The sequence below is a fragment of the Siphateles boraxobius genome, unplaced genomic scaffold, assembly GCF_051911475.1.
Source record: "Siphateles boraxobius isolate OS27281-9 unplaced genomic scaffold, OSU_SipBor_1 22, whole genome shotgun sequence".
NCBI lineage: Eukaryota > Metazoa > Chordata > Actinopteri > Cypriniformes > Leuciscidae > Siphateles > Siphateles boraxobius.
In genome coordinates this window covers 13,322,382-13,343,536 of record NW_027508833.1, presented here as the reverse complement: position 1 = coordinate 13,343,536, position 21,155 = coordinate 13,322,382, and the positions used below count along the sequence as shown (strand labels likewise).

The following is a 21,155-nucleotide window of genomic DNA, read 5'->3' as shown; positions in this document are numbered from 1 at the left end:
CCCTTAATAAAGGAGTCCAGACATTAGAAAAATATCTGTATACACATGCGTTTTATATTTAATATGGGAAATAAACATGCGTGACACAAAAAATATTTAACTTTTATTCCAAATATTTTTTAATAGTCTAGGCCTACTTCTGTGAATTAGGCTACACTGCGAAAACCAAAAGTAAAACCCACACCGGATGAAGAAGGGTTGGCTCTACACAGAACATAAAATATTCATTTTATTTTATTTTTCTTGTTCGCATTTATGAGGAAAAAACAGTGTTGGGCGGAGGTGACCACTCCGTAAAAGCGGCACTAAAAGACTGCTTTAAAACTTCCACAGAGACATCAAACAGATGCACAAAGCCTTTATTTAAAGTGAATTTCGATTTGTATTAATTGTATCTAAATTTGAATCAATGTTTTATCAACCAATTGCCTGGATTTAAAAAATAAGAAGTAATTAGGGCACGGAGGCGCCAGCGCGTGAACCGGGGCTTGTCTCATAAATGAACCGAAACTTAGCGTATAAGGTAGGCTAGCCTACTTCCCTCACAGACATGTCTACTTTTAAACAGAACAATTCATAACAAAAAAAACAGACTGCTCTCTGTTTATGTAATCCGTATGAAATGTGCATTTCTCTCCGGCGCGTTCACTAGGCTGCTGCGAAGATCGCGAGTCAGCATCGCCAAATTAATCTTTGCAGCCGACACTAACATATTCAATCATTACTTTTGCCGGTTCTTTGAGACAGCTTTTAGGTGCTTTTGGCAGCGCCACCCTTACATGTTACATGTACGAGTCACCACATCACCGCAGCGCTGACCGCAACATACACTATAGTCTTTGTTCTTCTATAGCAAATTATAGGCCTAATATATTGCACTTTCAGGGAGACATGGGCCTATAACACATTCAGCCAGTTGGAACATGCAGAAATACACACCAGCATAGACCTGTTTAGTAAGCAGGATGTGATGACCGCATTCCTACACTTATTCAATGCAATTCAATGTGGAAGTAATCCAAGTATTCAGAATACGTTACTCAGATTGAGTAACGTAACGGAATACGTTACAAATTACGTTTTTGGGCATGTATTCTGTAGTCTGTAACGAAATACGTTTTGAAAGTATCCTTCCCAACACTGACTATTATAGACAAAGAAAAAGTGGGAGCGAGACTTAACGCGTCTACGCCATCTCACCAAACCCAGAAGTCCGCAAAAACTTTTATCTTGAGATGCAAAAGGCCTGCTCAGCTAATGCTCACTGACAGTGCAATTGCAGGTGATTGCAGCACATTTGTGTTTTTGTTTTTTTGCTGTGCCAACAAAGCATGGATGCACACTTTGCACAGAGAAGGATTTTTTTTGTTTACACAGTCCACAAGACAAGGTTAATTTTCGTTCTTCTCTGTTCTTGCCTCCCCATCTCCCCCATACGTTCTGCCTAATACGTAGTAAGGAAAGGGTTGATGTTAAGGGCCTTCACTGTCAGGGTCGAGAAGCAGTGTATTTTCTGAAAGATTGAGTTTAATATCCTGCTCTGCTCGGCAGTGAAGTGGGGCGATCACTATGTACTTTGTACAATACCACAATCAAATCTGAATGGTTTTATGAAGAATTTACACAGAAAGTGCTTTTGCTCATTTTTCATGAATGAGGCCTATTGAGTGTTTTCTGTCACCTTGTGCTTGTACAGTAACATTTATGAAAACGTGTTTATCAATGCCAAGGTCTCTTACGAGAGTATCTCTTGTACTGCGTAATATCTTACGCTATAGGTGAAACCTCTTTTCCAGGAGATATTGAAGTCAAAAATTATTCTTAATTTTGAATTAATGTAAAACGCTGTGCGGCAGCATGCAGACATAGGCAAGACGGCTCGTGCGCCTATTGGCTGCCCTGTAGCGCCGCGCCGTAAAAAGCGCCGTGCTCAGCGCGCTCCCGAGCCTTCTCCTGCCCGTCAAAGCTCGCCGGTTCGCCTGCCAGCTTCGCCGGCATCGCTCGAGTCGCTCACCGACGGACAGCGGCCGCCGTCTGCCACCACTTCCGCCATTGAGATCGACGAAACAGCCGAGGCCTGTTCTATCCTGGCGTCAGACAGTGAGGATTGGGCGAGCTCTGTGGACCTCCCCCCCGCTATTTGCGAGCCTTCCGGGAAAAGGGATGGCATTGAGTCAGAGTTGATGCGTCTGCTCTCTCAAGCCATCGACAACCTCGGCCTCGACTGGGAGGCGCCCGCGCAGCCACCGCGCAACCGGCTGGATGGATGCTTCCTCAAGAAGGACCACGCCCCATCACAATCCAGACCCGCGCCTTTTCTTCCTGAGCTTCACGAAGAAGTCGCGAGGTCTTGGAACGCCCCCTTCTCGGCCAGGATGCGTACCTCTGTCTCTGCTGCATTCACCACTGTGGACGGTGCGAAAAATAGAGCGTACCTTTCTCTTCCTCCTGTGGAAGCAGCGGTAGCATCACATCTCTGCCCGCCCTCTGCTGGACGGCGAGCACAGACGTCAGCCATGCACGGTCACGCTTACACCGCCGCCGGGCAAGCTGTGCTACACACAATGGCCATCCTGCAGATCTTCCAGGCCGACCTTCTCCGAAAAATAGACGAGGAAGGCGCGGGATCGATCAGCGTTGCGGATTTAAGGAGCGCTACAGACCTGGCTCTACGCGACGCTAAATCTGCTGCACAGGCCAATTGGGCGGAACATGGCCTCTCTCACCGTGGCTGAGAGACACCTGTGGTAAACGCTGTCTGAGATGACGGATACGGAGCGCTCTGTGTTTCTCGACGCGCCCATTTCGTCAGCGGGCCTCTTCGGATCTGCCGTCAAAGATTTCGCGGACAGATTCCAGGAGGTCCAAAAGACATCGCAGGCTATGAAGCACTTCCTCTCTAAGCGCTCTAGCTCCGCAGCAGGTCGCTCGAAACAGCCGTCTGCCTGGAGCTCACAGCCACAGCCTGCACCACCCGCCGCCGCTTCTCAGCGCCGCCAGGCCCGAGAACAGAGACCGCGCTCTCGCTCTGCTGGACGCCGCCCCCCCTCAGCGCGGGCCCCGGCCGAGGATCGAGATCAAGCCCGAGGTCTCAAAGCCTTCCTAGCCTTCCTAGGAAAGCGACGGTGTTCAAATATCGCTGCGGCCGGATTTTTACCGAAACATTTCGTTCGTTCCATGCGATGTGACTGTTCCAGCGTATTCAGCAGTCAACAAGCCGGTTCATTTGCCAGCTTGCCTGCCCACAAAAGCCGTTTTTGCGGCTACCCAGATAAATCCATAAAAAGTGTATTTTCTCGTGTCCCGGCCAAGGCCGATGGTGTTATGAGTGTTGTAAGAATGCCCACGTCTCAGTGCCCATTCCCACACACAGACACAGCCCACCACAGTACAGGGCTAGCACACATAAAATCGACTCATGTCGATTGTGCAAACGTAGTGAATGTGCCCACAAACACCCACAGTTTCTGTAAAAACGAAACCAACACACATTCAGTCAGCACAAGCCGGCGGTGTTTTCAGTGCAGTGAATGTGCCCGCTGTCCCGCGCCCACATTCTCTCACAGACACACTAAACCCCACGGGGTTTGTCCCCCTCTCTCTCTCTCCACAATATGTCATAGAGAAATCGAGGGCGACCAGGCTGCCCGCCGTGATCGGCGCGCCCCCCGCCTCGCACACTTTAAACACAGTGTTTATGTCTCAGCACACCGAAGCTCTGCAGTCACCGCTGTGCCACGGCCAGAGCTCGGATCTCATTCCACCTCTAGCTATTCACGCAAATGCGTGGGCAAAGCTTCCCGGGGTAACAGAATGGGTGTTGAACACTATAAAACGAGGCTATTCGCTACAGTTCGCTCGACATCCCCACCGTTACACGGTGCGTGTTGAAACCACGGTAAACAACGAATTATCTCATCTACTTCGAGCCGAAATAGCGAAACTACTGAGAAAAGGGGCCATAGAACCTTTATCTCAGGCTCAGAGCGAATGGGGGCTTTACAGCAGATATTTTCTGGAACCGAAAAAAAACGGAGGTCTCAGACCCATTCTAGATCTGCGGCAGTTGAACAGAGCGCTTTTGAAGCACCAGTTCAAAATGCTGACAACCAGGAAAATCCTCGCGCAAGTTCGCCAGGGAGACTGGTTCATGTCAATAGATCTGAAAGACGCGCATTTCCAAATACAGATCGCGTCACGTCACAGGCGATTCTTGAGATTCGCCTTCGAGGGCCAGGCATATAAATACACAGTCCTACCGTTCGGCCTGTCCCTAGCACCCAGTACATTAACGAAGTGCATGGACGCGGCTCTCGCACCCCTGAGACTTCAGGGCATGCGAGTTTTGAACTACTTGGCGGATTGGCTGATTCTAGCTCGATCACACTCAGAGCTCATAGAAAACAGGGCCACATTACTCGAGCATTTTGAGAATCTGGGTCTTACAGTCAATTGGGCGAAGAGTTCGCTGTTTCCCAGGCAGAAAATTTATTTTCTGGGAACAGTGCTGGACTCGCTGTCTATGACAGCATGTCTGTCGCCGGAGCGCGGACTGGACATTCCGCGCGCCGCGAAATCCTTCCGCCGCGGCTCTATTGTCCCGCTCAAAAGGTTTCAGAAAATGCTGGGTCTCATGGCCTCAGCATCTTCGGTACTTCAGCTGGGCCTGCCTCGCATGCGCCCACTGCAGTTATAAAGATAAAAGGCCACCACGTCCTAGTCCGGTCGGACAACATGTCAGTCGTAGCATACATAAATCGCCAGGGCGGCGTCAGGTGCTGAAACCTTTACAGGCTGACGGAACGCCTCCTGGTCTGGGCTCAGCACAACCTGCTTTCACTGAAAGCAGCATGTGCCTGGTCACCTGAATCTGGGACCAGACAGACTGTCCAGAGACAATGTCCCAGCAGGGGAATGGTCGCTGCACCCGCAGACGATCCAACTGGTGTGGGAGACATTCGGCAGAGCGCAGGTGGACCTGTTTGCGTCCCAGGTAAATGGGCACTGTCCGAACTTTTTCTCCAAGAGCAGGGACGCGCTGGCCCACGTATGGCCCCGCTGCCCCCTCTATGCTTTTCCCCCCGTCTTGCTCCTGCCTCAAGTGCTGGAACGAATCACGGCAAAACGGATGCCCAGTGCTGCTCGTGGCTCCGCTCTGGACGAACCTGATGCGGCTGACCAGCACTGCCCCGTGGCCTATACGGGTGAGGAGAGACCTCCTCTCTCAGGTAAAGGGCTCGGTTTGGCATCCTCGCCCGGATTTATGGTCCCTACATGCATGGGCTATCAACGGGTACCCGCTAACCTCCCGGAGGAAGTGTTAAACACGATCACGCAGGCTAGGGCCCCGTCTACTATACGGCTCTACTCCTCGAAATGGTCAGTGTTCTCTATATGGTGTCAAGCTCAGGGCTTTTCACCCGTAGACTGTGGGGTTACGGAAGTGCTCTCCTTCCTTCAGGAGCTGCTTGATAAGGGTAGAACCCTGTCCACGCTTAAAGTATACGTGGCGGCCATAGCGACATTTGCAAAACCGAGGTCTGGCCAGTAACTGGCGAAAAACGACCTGGTCGTGCGATTCCTCAGGGGAGCTCGGAGGCTGAATCCTCCCAGACCCCCCTCAGTCCCTGTGTGGGACCTTTCTACGGTTCTGGAAGCCATGAAAGGTGCCCCATTCGAGCCAATCCATTTGTCAGACATGAAACACCTGTCTTTCAAAATGGTATTTCTTGTGGCTCTTGCTTCAATGTGGCGCGTAGGGGACTTACAAGCCTAATGACTCAAAAGTCATACTCAAACCAAGGCACGGGTACGTGCCCAAATCCCTCAACACACCGTTCAGGCCCCAGGTTATTTCCCTGTGCGCCCTCCCGGTGAATAATGAGGAGGCGGATGCTAATCTCCTTCGCCCCGTCAGGGCGCTGAGAGCTTATGTGTCCCGCTCGTCTGTCTTCAGACAGACCGAGCAGCTCTTTGTTTTGTTTGGCGGGTACGCCAGCAGTTCTTTGTTTTGTTTGTTTTGTTCTCCAAGGGACTGGCCGCATCAAAACAGAGCCTATCCAGATGGATAGTTGATGCCATAGCGCTGGCTTACACTTCTAAGGGCCTGCAGTGTCCTTTGGGTGTCAGAGCGCACTCCACGAGAGGCGTGGCCTCGTCGTGGGCGTGGTCTAGCGGGATTTCCTTGCATGATTTCTGTATGGCGGCAGGCTGGGCCTCGCCGTCTACATTTATAAGGGTCTATAACCTAGAGGTTCCCGCCTTACAGGCCAAGCTGCTGTCGGTCTAGAATTCAGTACTATCTGCCCCGCTGCACCGGCGCAGAATGCTGAGTTTTGCTTGTGCATCGCTCACTGATCGATAGAACAGCTCCATGGGTGTTGAATAACCCGTACTTATACCCAGTTCAGCCTCTCTCGATAGATCCGTCTTGCCTATGTCTGCATGCTGCCACACAGCGTTTTACATTAATTCAAAATTAAGGATAATTTTTGGCTTCAATATCTCGTGGAAAAGAGGTTTTTCCCATAGCGTAAGATATTACGCAGTACTCGTTCCCTCTCTAGAGAGAACCGAGGTTACGTTAGTAACCGAGTACGTTTTCTACACTGATCAGCCATAACATTAAAACCACCTGCCTAATATTGTGTAGGCCGCCCTTGTGCTACCAAAACAGCTCTGATGCATCGAGGCATGGACTCCACAAGACCTCTGAATGTGTCCTGTGTTATCTGGCACCAGCACATAAGCAGCAGATCCTTTAAGTCCTGCAAGTTGCGAAGTGGGGCCTCCATGGATCAGATTTGTTTTTCCAGCACATCCCAAAGATGCTCAATTGGATTGAGATCTGTAGAATTTGGCCGCCCAGACAACACTTTAAAAAAACTCATTATTATGTTCTTCAAACCATTCCTGAATAAGTTCCCTGAAGAACATTGCCCAGAGCATAACACTGTCTCCACCTCTCTGACCGGTTTGGTGCTATACAGACCCATATGCAGAAAACTGTGATGTACTATGTTCTATCATGGGCAGAATTAAGTTTTGTCAGCAATCTGAGCTACAGTGGTACTTCAGTGTGCTGGACCAGACGGGCTAGTTTTCGCTCCACACATTCATCAATGAGCCTTGGGTGCCCATGACCCCTACGCCGGTTTACCGGGTTATCCAACTACTTCTCATAGGTACTAACCACTGCATACTGGGGATACCCCACAATACTTGCTGTTTAGGATATGATCTGACCCAGTCATCTAGCCATCACTATTTGACACTTGTCAAACAACACTCAGATATTTTTGCTTGGCCATTTTTCCTGCTTACAACATATGGAATTCAAGAATTGACTATATACTTGCTGCTTAATATATCCCACCCCTTGACAGGTGCCATTGTAATGATACAATCAATATTATTCACTTCACCTGTCAGTGGTTGTATTGTTAATCCATATAATATATAACCTATATAACCCATGTTAGCTGCATACCTTAGTAAAACTAATGAAATACAGTCTTTTTTAAATATGTTAAATTACTCACCTTTTCTCTGAAGTGCCACGACCCTCCAACAATAACAGCGTGAGCTTTAAAGTCCTGTACGTTAATATCTCCTGTACCACACATCAACAACTGAGAACAGGGCAGAACAGGACAGAACAGAACAGTCAAACGTTTCACTTTTTACAAATCGACTTCACATGGGGAGTCTGTAAAAAAAAAAAACTGTTAATGGTTCAAATGATTCTTAAAGTTGCAGTCACATTTACCATTGCTTTGTGAAATTTCATGAGAAAAATCCAGTCATTTAAATAGGATTGTGTCCGATCAGGAGTTCAAAGTAATGGGGGAAATTTTTTGCTGAGCAGAATTCGCTCCTGTTCAAGTTGGTCAAGATTCGCTCCATTCACCAACAAAAGCTGCTTGCTTTGTCTTCTGTGACTTGCTAAACTTCATACATAGCTACACCTTTTCCAATCACTTTTGCCAACTACTTTCAGTGGAAAGTAACTAAAGCCTGCTTGAAAAGCAATATTCATGGCATAATAGCATCATATTCGCATTCGGGCTATTGTCAGTTTTTTACATTTGTTTGCTTTTCTTCTATTCCCTGTGCAGGAGGGTAAGCAAGACCTCATGCCCGTGGGGGAATACTGGTGATTCTTGGAAACTAGATAAGGTTTGTTCAAGTTGTCCCTAGTTTTGTCGCTAGACTCTTTTCTTGGAAAAAGACACTAAAGGGGTCTGATAAGTCGCTAAATTAGCAACAAAGTCGGTAACACTGTTGACAATGGATATTTTTGGCCATGAAATCTTGATAAATTTCGCTAAATTAAATTTGCAAATGTGACCGCAACTTAAGAATGGACACAAAATGATACCAATTAAAAGAATGAAAAACTGTTCTGAGTTTCCTAAAGGAAGTATTGGTTGAATGTTTAATCAGGGCATGTTTATGGAACAGATACAGAGATATGGTTAGTATGTAGATATATAACACCAGAGTATGTCAACTGAACTGTACTTAGCTATGCAAACTATTGTTCTCACCTCCAATTCATTCTCATCAAATATGGCCAGAAGGTTTTCAGGGACCAGTTCATTCAAACCTGAAAAGAGGAGGTCATTTAGTTAATATGAGATTGTCTTCTCATAAAGACACTGAATTAAAGAGTCTGATAATGGGCTCATACCTTTGAGGAAGTGCTCTACTTCATCTCGCACCTGACTGGCTAGTCTGTACTGGGCCAACAGGTTTAAGTAGTGAATTTTATTCTCATTGGTCACAGCAATTTCAGCACCACCAGATATCAATTCCACTACCTGTAACATTATTACTCTCAGTGAAGGTACACAACTAACATTCACCTGTATCTTCAAATTATAGGGGTGTCCTAACTTGATTCTGGAAGGCCATTGTCCTAGAGTTTAGCTCTAAACCTAATTAAATACGCCTGAACCAGCTAATCAAGGTCTTCAGACTAACTAGAAACATCCAGGCAGTTGTGTTTGAGGGTGCTTTCACACTTGCAGTTTAGTTTGGAACGGGGCACGGTTCGCATGAAAAATTGCTAATCAAAAGTATCTTTATTTGTCTCCCCAAGGAGAAATTAGTTTTGGATAAAGAGATTGACACATGAAGATTTCAACAAAGAAAAAGCACAGGTATAGGTATAAAACAGTTAAAAACAGAGAGTACATAAAACATTAAGGCTACTCAGAGAGCTGTGCAAATAGCAAATCACCAATTACTAAATTCTGCTTATGCAAAAGTGATATCATGCATAACATGTCCATGCATAACATTCAATCACAGATATACAGTATACGGCTATACAGAATTAAAAACAATAAAAAAACAAAAAAGTACATAGATTATTCAAGCTACCCGAGAGCTGTGCAAATTGCAAATTACCTTTTTCTAAACTCTGCTTATGCAAAATTAATATCCTAACATGATCATACATAACAATTTAATCACGGATATACAATACATCAATAAATTATATTCATATAAACATATATTCAACGCTGATCATTTATGAGCTTAATTGAGAGAGGAACATTTTATTTGCACAGAGGAACCCTGTACCTCTTTCCTGAGTTCAGTAACTCAAACTCTGTAAACAACGCATGAGTATTATCAGATATAATGTTTTTAGCCTGCCTAATTGTTGTCTGGTCAAAAAGCTCCTGCGGGTTGAGGGGTGGCGATGTACCAATAATTTTGCCTCCCGTCTTGACCAAATAAAAAATCTGAGTTTTTGATTTGACTGTCAAATTTCCAAACCAACTGGAAATACCATATCGAAGAATGGACTCTATTGTTGCTCTGTAAAAGATTAACATAATATTTTTACAGACCCCAAACACCCTAAGTCTACGCAAAAAATAGAGGCGCTGATGGGTTCTGGCACAAACATTTGTAACATGTGTGCGCCAACTCAGGTCATTATTAATAGACACCCCTATTAGTTAAAAGATGTCACCTGCCTGATATCACGACCATGAATGACCACAGGGCTCTGATCTCCAACTAATTTGGGGTCAACCAACATTTCCACAGTTTTTCGTGTGTTAATCTGAAGTTGATGTGAATCACACCAGTTGACAAACTTGTCCACAGCAACTTGGTGGATATTCATGTTGCTTTCTTTATTAAGCAAACTGAGAAGGACAGTATCATCAGAGAATTTGACTATATATAGGTTTGGCTCATGGCTGACATAATCTTTAGTATACAATGTAAACAGGAGAGGAGACCTGACACACCCTTGAGGGGCGCCAGTGCTGCACACCGCTAGATCATACAGAGAGGAGTTAAACTTCACCTGCTGTGGCCTGTTCGACAAAAAGGAATGATACCATCTGATTAAAAAAGGATTTACATTTAACTGAGTAAGTTTCCTAAGAAGGATGTCTGGCTTGATTGAATTAAAAGCAGAGCTAAAATCAACAAAAAGCATATGCTTTTCTAGCATATGCAACAGGTCTTTCAAGGTGCTTCAAGGTTAAGTGCGTTATTGTCGATAAAGCATCACTTGTACTACGTTTTTTTGTATAAGCGAATTGGTATTTATCTAAATTTATTCCCACATCTGTGTGGAGTTTCTCTATCATAAGCATCTCTAAAGATTTAAAAACATTGGAAGTAATGGCCACTGGCCCATAGTCATTATTCTCCTGGGGGCATGCCTTTTTGGGTACTGGAATAATGATAGATTTTTTCCAGAGTTGTGGTACTGTACATGTATCTATATAAAGCTGAAATAATTTATGCCAGGCTGGTGATAGTTCTTCTGCAAAAGTTTTTAAAAGAAAAGCGGACAGGTTGTCAGGGCCTGTTGCTTTAGATGTCTGCATATTTTTAAACACCTTAATAACAGTATGTGGATCAATTACAATTCTAACCAAATCAACATTACAAAATACATTCTCTAGAACTGCAGCACATTCCTTCATATTATCTGAATTAAAACGAATGTAAAAAGTATTCAATTCATTCGCCTTTGCAATTTCATTGTGAGCAAAAAGGGGCTTCTTTTTAATGTCCATATTAGTCATTTTTCTGATAGAGTCCCAAAGTGTCTTTGTGTTTGAGTCTGACAGCTATTTTTCCGCCCGCTCCTTGTACTGCTGCCGAGCTGCTCTCATTTGCAGATTAAGGTGTTTTCTGTGCAGCTCGGACTTCTGCTTTGTTCCCAGTTCTGAAAGCTAGTTACTTCCTGTTAATACATTCCTTAATGCCCTTTGTGATATAGGGTTTGTTATTAGGATACCGTTTAACTGTTTTCTGGGGTATAACAGAGTCAATACAGAAAGAAATGTATGTGGTGATTGATTCAGTAGCACTATCAATGTCTGCATCCTTAAAAAAGATATTCCAGTCTGTGCAGAGGAAGCACCCCTTCAGCTCCTCTGTTTTATCACTAGACCATAGTTTCACAGACTGGATTACCGGTTTATTGGACTTAAAAACTGTGCAATATGTGGGTAGCAGCTGGATAACATTATGATCAGAATTATTCAAAGGGGGTCTGGCTCTAGCTGTATAGGCATCCTTGATATTGCCATAGCATTTATCAAGTATACTGTTGTTTCTAGTGTTACATTTAACATATTGATGAAATCCAGGTAAAGTTTTATCCAAGCTACAGTGGTTAAATTCGCCAAGTATCAGCATGGGAGCGTCAGGTTTTTTCTGTAGATGGAGATGGACGCAGGCTGTAATTGCCTTAGCTGCCATGCTAGCGTTCCCACTTGGGGGGACGTACACAACGCACACAAATATATTGGTAAATTCTCTAGGCAGATAATATGGCCGCAGGGTAACACATATCAGTTCCAGGTTGGGGTTGCATATTTTGTCTCTCACTGTAAAGTTACGACACCAACTGTCAATTTACATACACACCCCACCCCCCCACCCCCGTGTCTTGCCCGAATTTGCGTCTCTGTCTAACCGTAGGTGGGTGAAACCTTCAATTTGAATAAAGTTGTCTGGCACCTCGGTGCTAAACCAGCTTTCTGTAAAAGCCATTAAACCGGACTCAAGATATTCGTAGCAGGCTCCAACCTGTTGACGCAGATCATCCAGTTTGTTTTTTAAGGATCGTGGATTGCAGAGAAGCATTTGTGGTAGCGGTAGCTTGACAGCTCTACGGATGCGCTGTCTAAGGCCGCCTCTCCTACGCCTCGACGAAGGCCCGGGCCATGATGTTGTCGTAGCTCCCCGGGCACCTTGTGTAGCAGATCAGGTGACGGTAGCACTCCGGTATCCCACAGTCCCAGCAGCTCGGTCCGACTGTATATTAGAAGGCCACTGCTGCTGGTTAGCCCGTCAGCGGAGCTCTGAACGATTTGACCAAACAGGATTAGCCATGCCATTTTTGCCATTCTCCTCCGATTCACTTTGCACACTCGCAACATACAGTTCTCAACGCAAGTGGTATCCAGCAAATTTGCACACTGAGTCCACCGATACAAAATATAAAAGAGGGACATAACAGACGCCATAACAAATGAACAAACAAAAAAAAAGCAGCAAGAGCTCTCCTCCATGTCGCCAGCAGAACAGCGCCAATAATGTGAACGCTGTCATGCGGACCCGGGTGCACACTGGGGTACCAAACACGAGGCTACCTGGAGGAGGTGGTCTGAGTTCGGTTGCTCCCGAACCGTGCCACGATTAACGTGAATGTGAAAGCAACAAGGACTCAGGTGCCCACATGTTAAGGAAGTAAAGTGACCTGCACATGCGTTTTAGCTGATTATGATGTATTTAAACACATGTAATAGTTATAGTGTTGATGATTTACCTTGGATACGAGCGAGAGGGAGTCTGTAGTGTACTCGTGCAAGCGCGTGGAATCAGGGCAACAAATTCCTCCTCAAAACTTACCAAATTAATAAAAAACACAATACATTGACCCGCATTCTGTTTTCTATCATGCGGCGTGCACGTTTGCGATGACGTAAGATGCACGCAAATGCGCCAGGGTCCGATAGAATCAAGTTGAGTGTGAAACCAGACCAACGCTGCAGGAACAATCGCGCCCGGGCTCGGACCGCAGGAAACGAGCCCAGTATGAAAGCACCCTAAGTTGGCAGGAGCTAAACTCTGCAGGACGTTGGCGCTCCAGGTACAGGATTGGACATTTCTGCCTTAAGAGCACTTCCATGCATACATGCATTGAACTGTATGATATTTGGAATCAAGATTTAAATGGAACAGATTTCATTTTTTAAATCAATTTATCATTGAATTAATGAGGATTACCTTTTCCAGATGTCCTGACTTGCTATATTTTTCCTCTGCAAACACCAGGTCCATTTCACTGACATCATTGTTCAGAATGAAGCAGACTTTAGTTTTGTAAAATTCCTCATCGTCTGTTTCGAAGTACTGGCAGAGCAAAGAAAAACAAAAATTAGACACACATTCATATAAATTCATCAAAGGAGGGTAAGTGATCTATTTGCATACCTGCAAAATCTGGACAAAACGAAAAAGATATTGTGTGTGTGTCTGGGGGGGGATTTAGAATCAGCAGTTTGAAAAATAACCGTGTGCCGTGCACGTTTGCGATGACGTAAGATGCACGCAAACGAGCCAGGGTCAGATCGAATCAAGTTGAGTGTGAAACCAGACCAATGTGCCTGGGGGGTGGGGGTGGGTGGGTTGGGGTCGGTGGGGGATGGGGGCAAAGCAAAGAACAACAAAAATTAAACACACATTCATATAAATGAATCAAAGGAGAGTAAGTGATGTATTTGCATACCTGCATACTCTGGGCCAACGAAAAAAATATTGTGTGTGTGTGTGTGTGTGTGGGGGGGGCTCTCTAAGAATCAGCCGTTTGAAAAATTATTTTGGAAAAATGCTGATATTAGATTAGAACCACATGTCGTTTTGTTAGTATTGCACAACACAACGAAATTTAAAAAGCAAACTGTGGCGAGCAGGACGAGGCCAAGGGCCGTGAGAGAGCAGCACGGCGTAATTACTGATGAGCGCCGCCTGCGCGACGCACCGGTCTCGTATCTCTCACGGAGGAGTGGAAGCATACATTTTAGGAGGAGCGACAACAGTGGAGATGGAGAGGTTCAGGTCTGTTCCTCTCTCCATCTCCACTGTCGTCGCTCCTCCTTTTCTGCTTCCGCTCCTCCGTGAGAGATACAAGACCGGTGCGTCGCTTTAATGCACGTAGGTGATTTTGAATTAATAATGTCACTATACAATGGTTAGCTACATACTGTTAAAACTAATCGTGTTGTTGATATACTACTTAGACTGCTGACTCATGGAAAACTAACTTTATCGCGCTCCGAGAGCCCTCTAGTGGTCGAGAGAGTTTCCGTTGTGTTGCGGCTTTATTTCGTTGTGTTGTGCAATGTAAATATTCCGTTGTGTTGTGGCTTATTTTTGTTGTGTTGTACATTTTCCGTTGTGTTGTGGATTCATTTTGTTGTGTTGTGGCTTAATTTAGATGTCTTGTGAACTTATGTTTGCTTTTTAAATTTCGTTGTGTTGTGCACATCCAGGCCACCGTAGTAAAATGACCATAAAAACTAGAATTTAAACAATTTTACAGTTCAGGTAATAACATTTTTGACAAAAACTAAAAGTTTTATAAAATGATAAAACTCAGATTTCAGCCTAAAAAATTATTTTGTATATTATATATACTGTAATTGATCTGAACAAAAACAGCAGCCAGGCTGAATGAAAAGTGCTTATGGAAAAGCAGAAATACAGCAGTTTCCGCTGTACACAAATAAGAGCTGCGCTTATAAACACTACTTTACAGAGGTAAGGTGAAAAGAAAATGCCATCAAAACTTTTCTGAAGACAGTCAGGACAGCTACTGTAAGTGCCCATGTTGTAGTTCCCAAATGATTTCATGTCAGAACAGTGGATTTTGCCTAAAGCAGACAAGTTTGCAGGTATGATATGTAAATGAGGAATGTATCAGTACAGGCTAAAATATACATTTATTAGAAGGCTATGAATCAACTGTCACCTTATAGTTCATTCGTAATCCAATAATCTGAGCCAAGAAGGAGCGGGTGAATCGCGCTCGTACTAGCTGCTTGTAGGCCCCACCTAAAGCTGATTCAAATAGACATTTCCCCACCACTCGCCCTGCAAACTCATACATCTTCACCCTCAGGTGAGGGGAGCGCTCAGCGTTTGGGTGGACCTGGCCAAAAAACACAAAAAAAGCTCATCAGATATCAGCTCACATTATTCAATATATTTATATTACTGCAGTTCACTAAATGTGATGGGTGTAATTTTATCCTTTACAATTACGTTCTCCTATACCAGAACTCTTTATATAATCTTTACAGAACACAGAGAAATGAGAATAAGTTTTTCTGCTCACAGAAAACTAATCAGATGTAGATACTGACTTACCAACCCTTGGTTGTTGTCACTGAAGCGTGTGAAAAGCTGGTTATTGGTATCAAATAGAGCCTTACAGATAAGCTCAAACCACTCACGCCTTGGCCCTCCCCAGTCCAGAGCTAATAAACACAGCCAAACACAAACAGAACAAATTAACCTTTAAATAGGATTTATGTTTATTCACAGTTTATTAACAGTGAATAATAACACCAAGCAGTTAACCAACCTTCCTCATCCTGGAACACAACTTCAAAGTTCTTACTCCAATCAGACACAGAAAAGTTCCGTGTGACCTTCAGAGACTAAAAATGGGGGGAAAGCACCTCTTTTAATTCCCATAAAATTCTGTGTCTATACTACACAAAAGAAAAAAAAGATTCCAAGAAATAAATAGGGCAGGTTTGTGTGAGTACGAGTATTTAGGAACTTAGGTATTTCTATATTGTTCTGAAAGCTGTTTTATATGGCCCATGAATCTCATGGAAAACTAAGAATAACATGGAGATCTGCCAGATTTGCTCACCGACTCAAGCAGAGAAGGTCGGCTGATTTTCAGGCAGGTTTTAGTGCGAGGTCTCTTTGAGTGAATGTGTCTCAGCTCCCGCTGAAAGAAGTTCACTTTATCCTGAAAAGTCTCTGATCCTCCTAGAAGATGTACAAATAACATTCAACACATCAAACACACCAACATGTCTACATTTGTTTGTATTTACTGACAACCAACACTCATACTAACCAATGTTCTTATGGAGAAATCGGATAAAGGTGGCAGCCATGATATTTCTGTCCTTACAGCTGAGCTCTACTGGAGGTTGAATCCCATCATCTATCACCAGAGTTAGGTTTTTATGAACAGGATCTGGTCCATGGTACGTGAACTGCCAAAGAAAAGAAATGAATACCATAAAAAAAAAAATTATATATATATATATATATATATATATATATATATATATATATATATATATATATATATTATATATACAAACACTTGCAATCAAAATTCAACCCCATATAAATGTACAAATGCAAGCTTTTCTAAAGCTAAAAAAAGTAAAAAACAAACAAACATGTACTGTATAACACTTTGGTGACATATTAAAAGTGATAATGTTAATATATAATTTAATATTTCTATGTTTTTTTCATAATACAGCTATGCCATAATTATTCAACCCCCTTTCAACATTGCTGTTGATATATCAATTACTAGTATGGAAGGGTACGAAATTGTGTTAAAACACAATTAAGGTTTTAGAAACTCTATAACGACACTTAATTAGCTTTAGCTGTCACAAGTACTAGCACAATTTCAATTCAATTTCATTCAAAAGGGAATAAGATGTTTGATCAATGCTGAAAAAAACTTTGCCGCCAAAGACTTGCTAGATCAGTGGTTACAATCTTTTTTCCAGGAGACACCTATATATTAACATTCAAAATCTTTAACGACCCCCATCCCCATCAAACACACTAGCAGACATTTCATTTAGTAACTCATTCAGTTAAGGTTCTAATACATGCAATAACAAATCAAGACAATTAGCAACAGGCAATTATTCATAAGGATATTTTTTTTCTTTCTAACAACAGGTTCCACTTTTTTCTGAAACTGATCAACAAATAACAGAAGCAAATCATAATCTGTCAATGTAAACTATAAATTAATTAGAGAAATAACCTCATGTTATCAAACAAATGTATCAATTTTATACCTTAAAGACATGTAACTACAACAAGCACAAGCTTAGGCACGAAGTCGGGTCCTTTCACCAGCCAGAACAGTGTTCGGTAAAGAATCTCCTCAGAAAAGAATTTGACTTAACATTCAAGAGTTCGTCCTCTGCTTCTAAATAGTCCATGTCCTCCCCCTTTGCGGTGAATGGATCCACAATCATCCACATCAGAGAGTTGTGATTTCATCTCCTACTGAAGCAGTTCCATGTGACACATGAACTTGTTGCTCAAGGATTCAGGTGCATTTCCCACAGTCTGATTGAGAAGTGATGGAAAGTTTTGTAGGTCCCGTTTTATAAGTTTATTCTTTCTCAGTTCCACTTTATGCACAAATGTATCAATGATTCTTTGTATTCCAGGACATCAAGCAGTTTCTGGTTGTATTCAACACATCAAACACACCAACATGTCTACATTTGGTTGTATTTACAACTATTGTATGACAACCAACACTAATACTAACCGATGTTCTTGTGGAGAAATCAGATAAAGGTGGCAGCCATGATATTTCTGTCTTTACAGCTGAGATCTACTGGAGGTTGAATCCCATCATCTTCCACCAGTGTCAGGTATTTATGAACATGGTCTGGTCCAAGGTACGTGAACTGCCAGAGATGTACAACGTTCTAATAAGATTTTTGTCTGTAATTTCGTCAAGCAGTTTCTGGTTGTTCAGTCTCAGGAACTCCTTTATTTTTTCTTTCAGTACAATAAAACGAACTAACACTCTAATTAACATACTACTTAACTCTAATCTAAACTCTAGCCAGAACAGTTCGGTATGGAGGAGTGTCTGGTGCGCCTCATCTTTACACAGCTCGGCAAAGATCTGTTTGTTCAAAGGACGGGCTTTAATAAAGTGGACAATTTTTACAACAGTCTTGAGCATTTAATTCAGCTAATCAGAGAGGTGTTTGCTGGCCAGGGCTTGACGGTGTATCATACAGTTTTTCTTTCAAACTTGTATTGAAGCCCTTATTTTTTCCCATCATTGAAGCAGCTCCATCTGTGCAGCATGCGACTAAATTATTATAGGGAATGTTTTGCCTGTACATGTTAATTGCATGGAAAATATCTTCTCCTCGTGTCATTTTGGACAAATTAGTAGACAACAGAATGTCCTGCTTTATTTCAGCGTCTTCAATGTACTGCACATATACAATCAATACGGCTTCATCTGCCACGGTGGTAATTTCATCAAGTTGGATAGAAAATAGGTGCATCTTTAACTTTTCAACTTTTCAAGTGATCTCAACATCATTTGCCATTCTGTCGATTCTGTCTTTTACTGTATTATTGGACAGAGGTACAGTTTTAAGTTTGGAAGCCACATGTGTCCCGCACATTATTTCTGTCATTTTTAGACATGTGGGTTTGAGCAGAGTTTCCCCAATGGTGTGTGGCTTTTTTGATTGGGCAATAAGTAGGGTGCACTCGAATGATGTGACCGTTGTCTGTCTATTTTCATTTCCAGCTCAAGTCAAAGCATCTCTGGTGTTCTGGGGCCTATTTGATATAACTAGTTATTTTTTCCTTAGGAAAAATTCTCTGAGTCTGTGGGTGTTTGGTGCTCTGATGCCTCATCAATTTGCAGGGCTTCATGCCTTCAATCGCTAGTCTCTCACCACAGATTACACACTTAAAATCTCACCTTGTCGATTGCTTCAATGAAACCAAATTTGAAATAACTGTTCAAATAAATCCTTGTTTTAATTTTAGTGTTCTTCATACATTTCTCTCTTCTCCCTGGCGCTTTGCAGCATCTTTAAAAAAAAAAGCTGCTTCTGTCTATTCACACTCTCGCGATACACAGCTGAAAATTCTCGATTTTAAGGAAATTGCTACTCTTTTCATTTATAAACTATTATTAAATATTTAAAATGCAATTATTTATCATGCTGTTTTAAATAATAATAAAAAATCTTCCAACCTAGAGTGAGCTTGGCGACCCCTCGTAAATCTTTAGCGACCCCCGGGATGGGAACCCCTGTGCTAGATGACCTGATGAAAGGGGGGAAAAACATTTCAGTGTAGACTATGAGAAGAACACTAAACGAGCATTGACTTCATGCCTGGATACCTCAAAGAATGCCACTCTTGACCAAGAGAACAAAAAAGGCTGACTGGAACTTTTTGGACTCAGGGTTCAGCAGTATGTCTGTCACAGAAAAGGCACAGTTTATGACCACAAGAATACCATCCCCAGTGTCAAACATGGAGGTGCAACAAAAGATGCATTGGGATTGGCATTTAAAGACATTCTTAACTCTATTGGAGTTAGACAACACCTGTCAGAAACCTACTCATTGTCGTAATCATAATCTAGATCTAATATTATCATATGGCATCAATGTTGATATCGTTGAAATTCTGCAGCAGAGCGATGACATCTCAGATCATTATCTAGTCTTGTGTAAACTTAATTTAGCCAAGGCTAAAAAGGCGACTCCATGTTACAAATATGTTAGACCTATCACTTCTTCCACTAAAGATTGCTTTATAAATAATCTTCCTGATCAGTTTCATCATCTCAGCATCCCAGATAGCTTAGAAGAACTCGATATGATGACAGAAACTTTTAAGTCTCTTTTCCAGCACTTTAGACAAAGTTGCTCCTTTGCGCTTAAAGAAGATTAAAGAAAATAGTCCAACGGCATGGTACAACGAGCACACTCAGGCCCTTAAGAGAGCAGCCAGAAAAATAGTTTAACGTTTTCCCACACTCGGTATATGCTTGGGTGCCAGACAGGATTTGTGTCATTAATTTAAGATTCAGTTAAAGAAAACGTACAAAGATCTTGTGTGGCCTGATTTCTCTTTCACAAAACCCATCACTTAGTGAGATAAGGAATTACACCAATAATCAATACATAATATATGTAGTAATAATAATACCCATATAATTACTCTTAAATAGAACACAAACCATTCAATATGACAGGACACATATAATTCCATTCAAATATGTATATTCACAAGATGCACAATTTCAAGTATTTCTAAAATGGCTTTTTTTGGTTAGAGAGAAAAGAAAGAAAAACAAACACAAAACTCCGTTCAATAATTGTCCAGCCACAAAACAGGCTACAAAAAAGAAACAAAATTAGTCCAGTTCAAAAGACAATCAGTAATTCCAACAGTAATCCACAGTAAAAATAGTTCAAACAGTCAGTGGGAGAATAATTCCCTATCAAAAATAGTCAAGTCACGTCAAACAGTCGTCCAGTGCAGGCTAAATCGCACTCACGACTTTTTTAAAAGTCTGGTCCACATTTTCCGAGACTTCTCAGAAGTGAGTATATAGACTGGAGGCTCCCGATCTGTATCCAGTTCAGGTTTTGGAACTTGTACGATCCATTATAACGCCGACGACCCTTGTAATACTCCCGGATAAAACATTAAATCGCCATGGGAGTCTTCTAGAGGAGCTCCGCGAGGTACACTCAATGCCTCCCGACAGGTGTGAGCGACGCACGTCATCCAGATAAAGGTAACTGGGGGCTGGGACTAAAGATGTCGCCATCTTGATAAATGTAGGACAAGTAAACTTTTCATTGCAATTTATTTATTTATTTCATGATGAGATCATCACATTAGAGCCCAACTGGAAGAAAACAAAACTAGAGGTATTTCGCATTTCATGGAATGAGAGCACGATTATATACAGATAGGCCTTAAAAACGCCTAGAACTGCTTATTTTTCAACCGTATTAGAAGAAAATAAACAAAACCCTAGGTATTTATTTGAAACTAACGAGAAATAAAGCTTCAACCCCAGATGTTTCCAAGATGCACAGCAGTAATGACTTTATGAACTTCTTTACTTACAAGATGGATAATATCAGGGAGAAAATTATAACTATGCAACCGTCTACTACAGTATCGCATCAGGCAATGCATTGTAGTCTCCCTGACGAAAAATTCAATTCATTCATTGCAATAGGAGAGGGTGAATTTTATAAACACGTTAAATCATCTAAATCGACAACATGTATGTTAGACTCTAT

General features: G+C 42.6%; 1 protein-coding gene across 8 annotated transcripts in view; it reads right to left on the bottom strand.

The window, feature by feature from the left end:
• arel1 (apoptosis resistant E3 ubiquitin protein ligase 1) overlaps positions 1 to 21,155 on the bottom strand; it is a 200,835-nt gene that overhangs the window by 40,797 nt on the left and 138,883 nt on the right. For all 8 annotated transcript variants that reach the window (XM_077238654.1, XM_077238653.1, XM_077238660.1 and 5 more), the window contains 9 exons: positions 16,148 to 16,289; positions 15,935 to 16,056; positions 15,638 to 15,713; positions 15,421 to 15,530; positions 15,023 to 15,202; positions 13,279 to 13,404; positions 8,693 to 8,822; positions 8,550 to 8,608; positions 7,542 to 7,631 (listed from right to left, as the gene is read on the bottom strand). In XM_077238654.1, the coding sequence (XP_077094769.1) occupies positions 7,542 to 7,631; positions 8,550 to 8,608; positions 8,693 to 8,822; positions 13,279 to 13,404; positions 15,023 to 15,202; positions 15,421 to 15,530; positions 15,638 to 15,713; positions 15,935 to 16,056; positions 16,148 to 16,289 (1,035 nt within the window). The remainder of the gene's footprint in view (positions 1 to 7,541; positions 7,632 to 8,549; positions 8,609 to 8,692; positions 8,823 to 13,278; positions 13,405 to 15,022; positions 15,203 to 15,420; positions 15,531 to 15,637; positions 15,714 to 15,934; positions 16,057 to 16,147; positions 16,290 to 21,155) is intronic.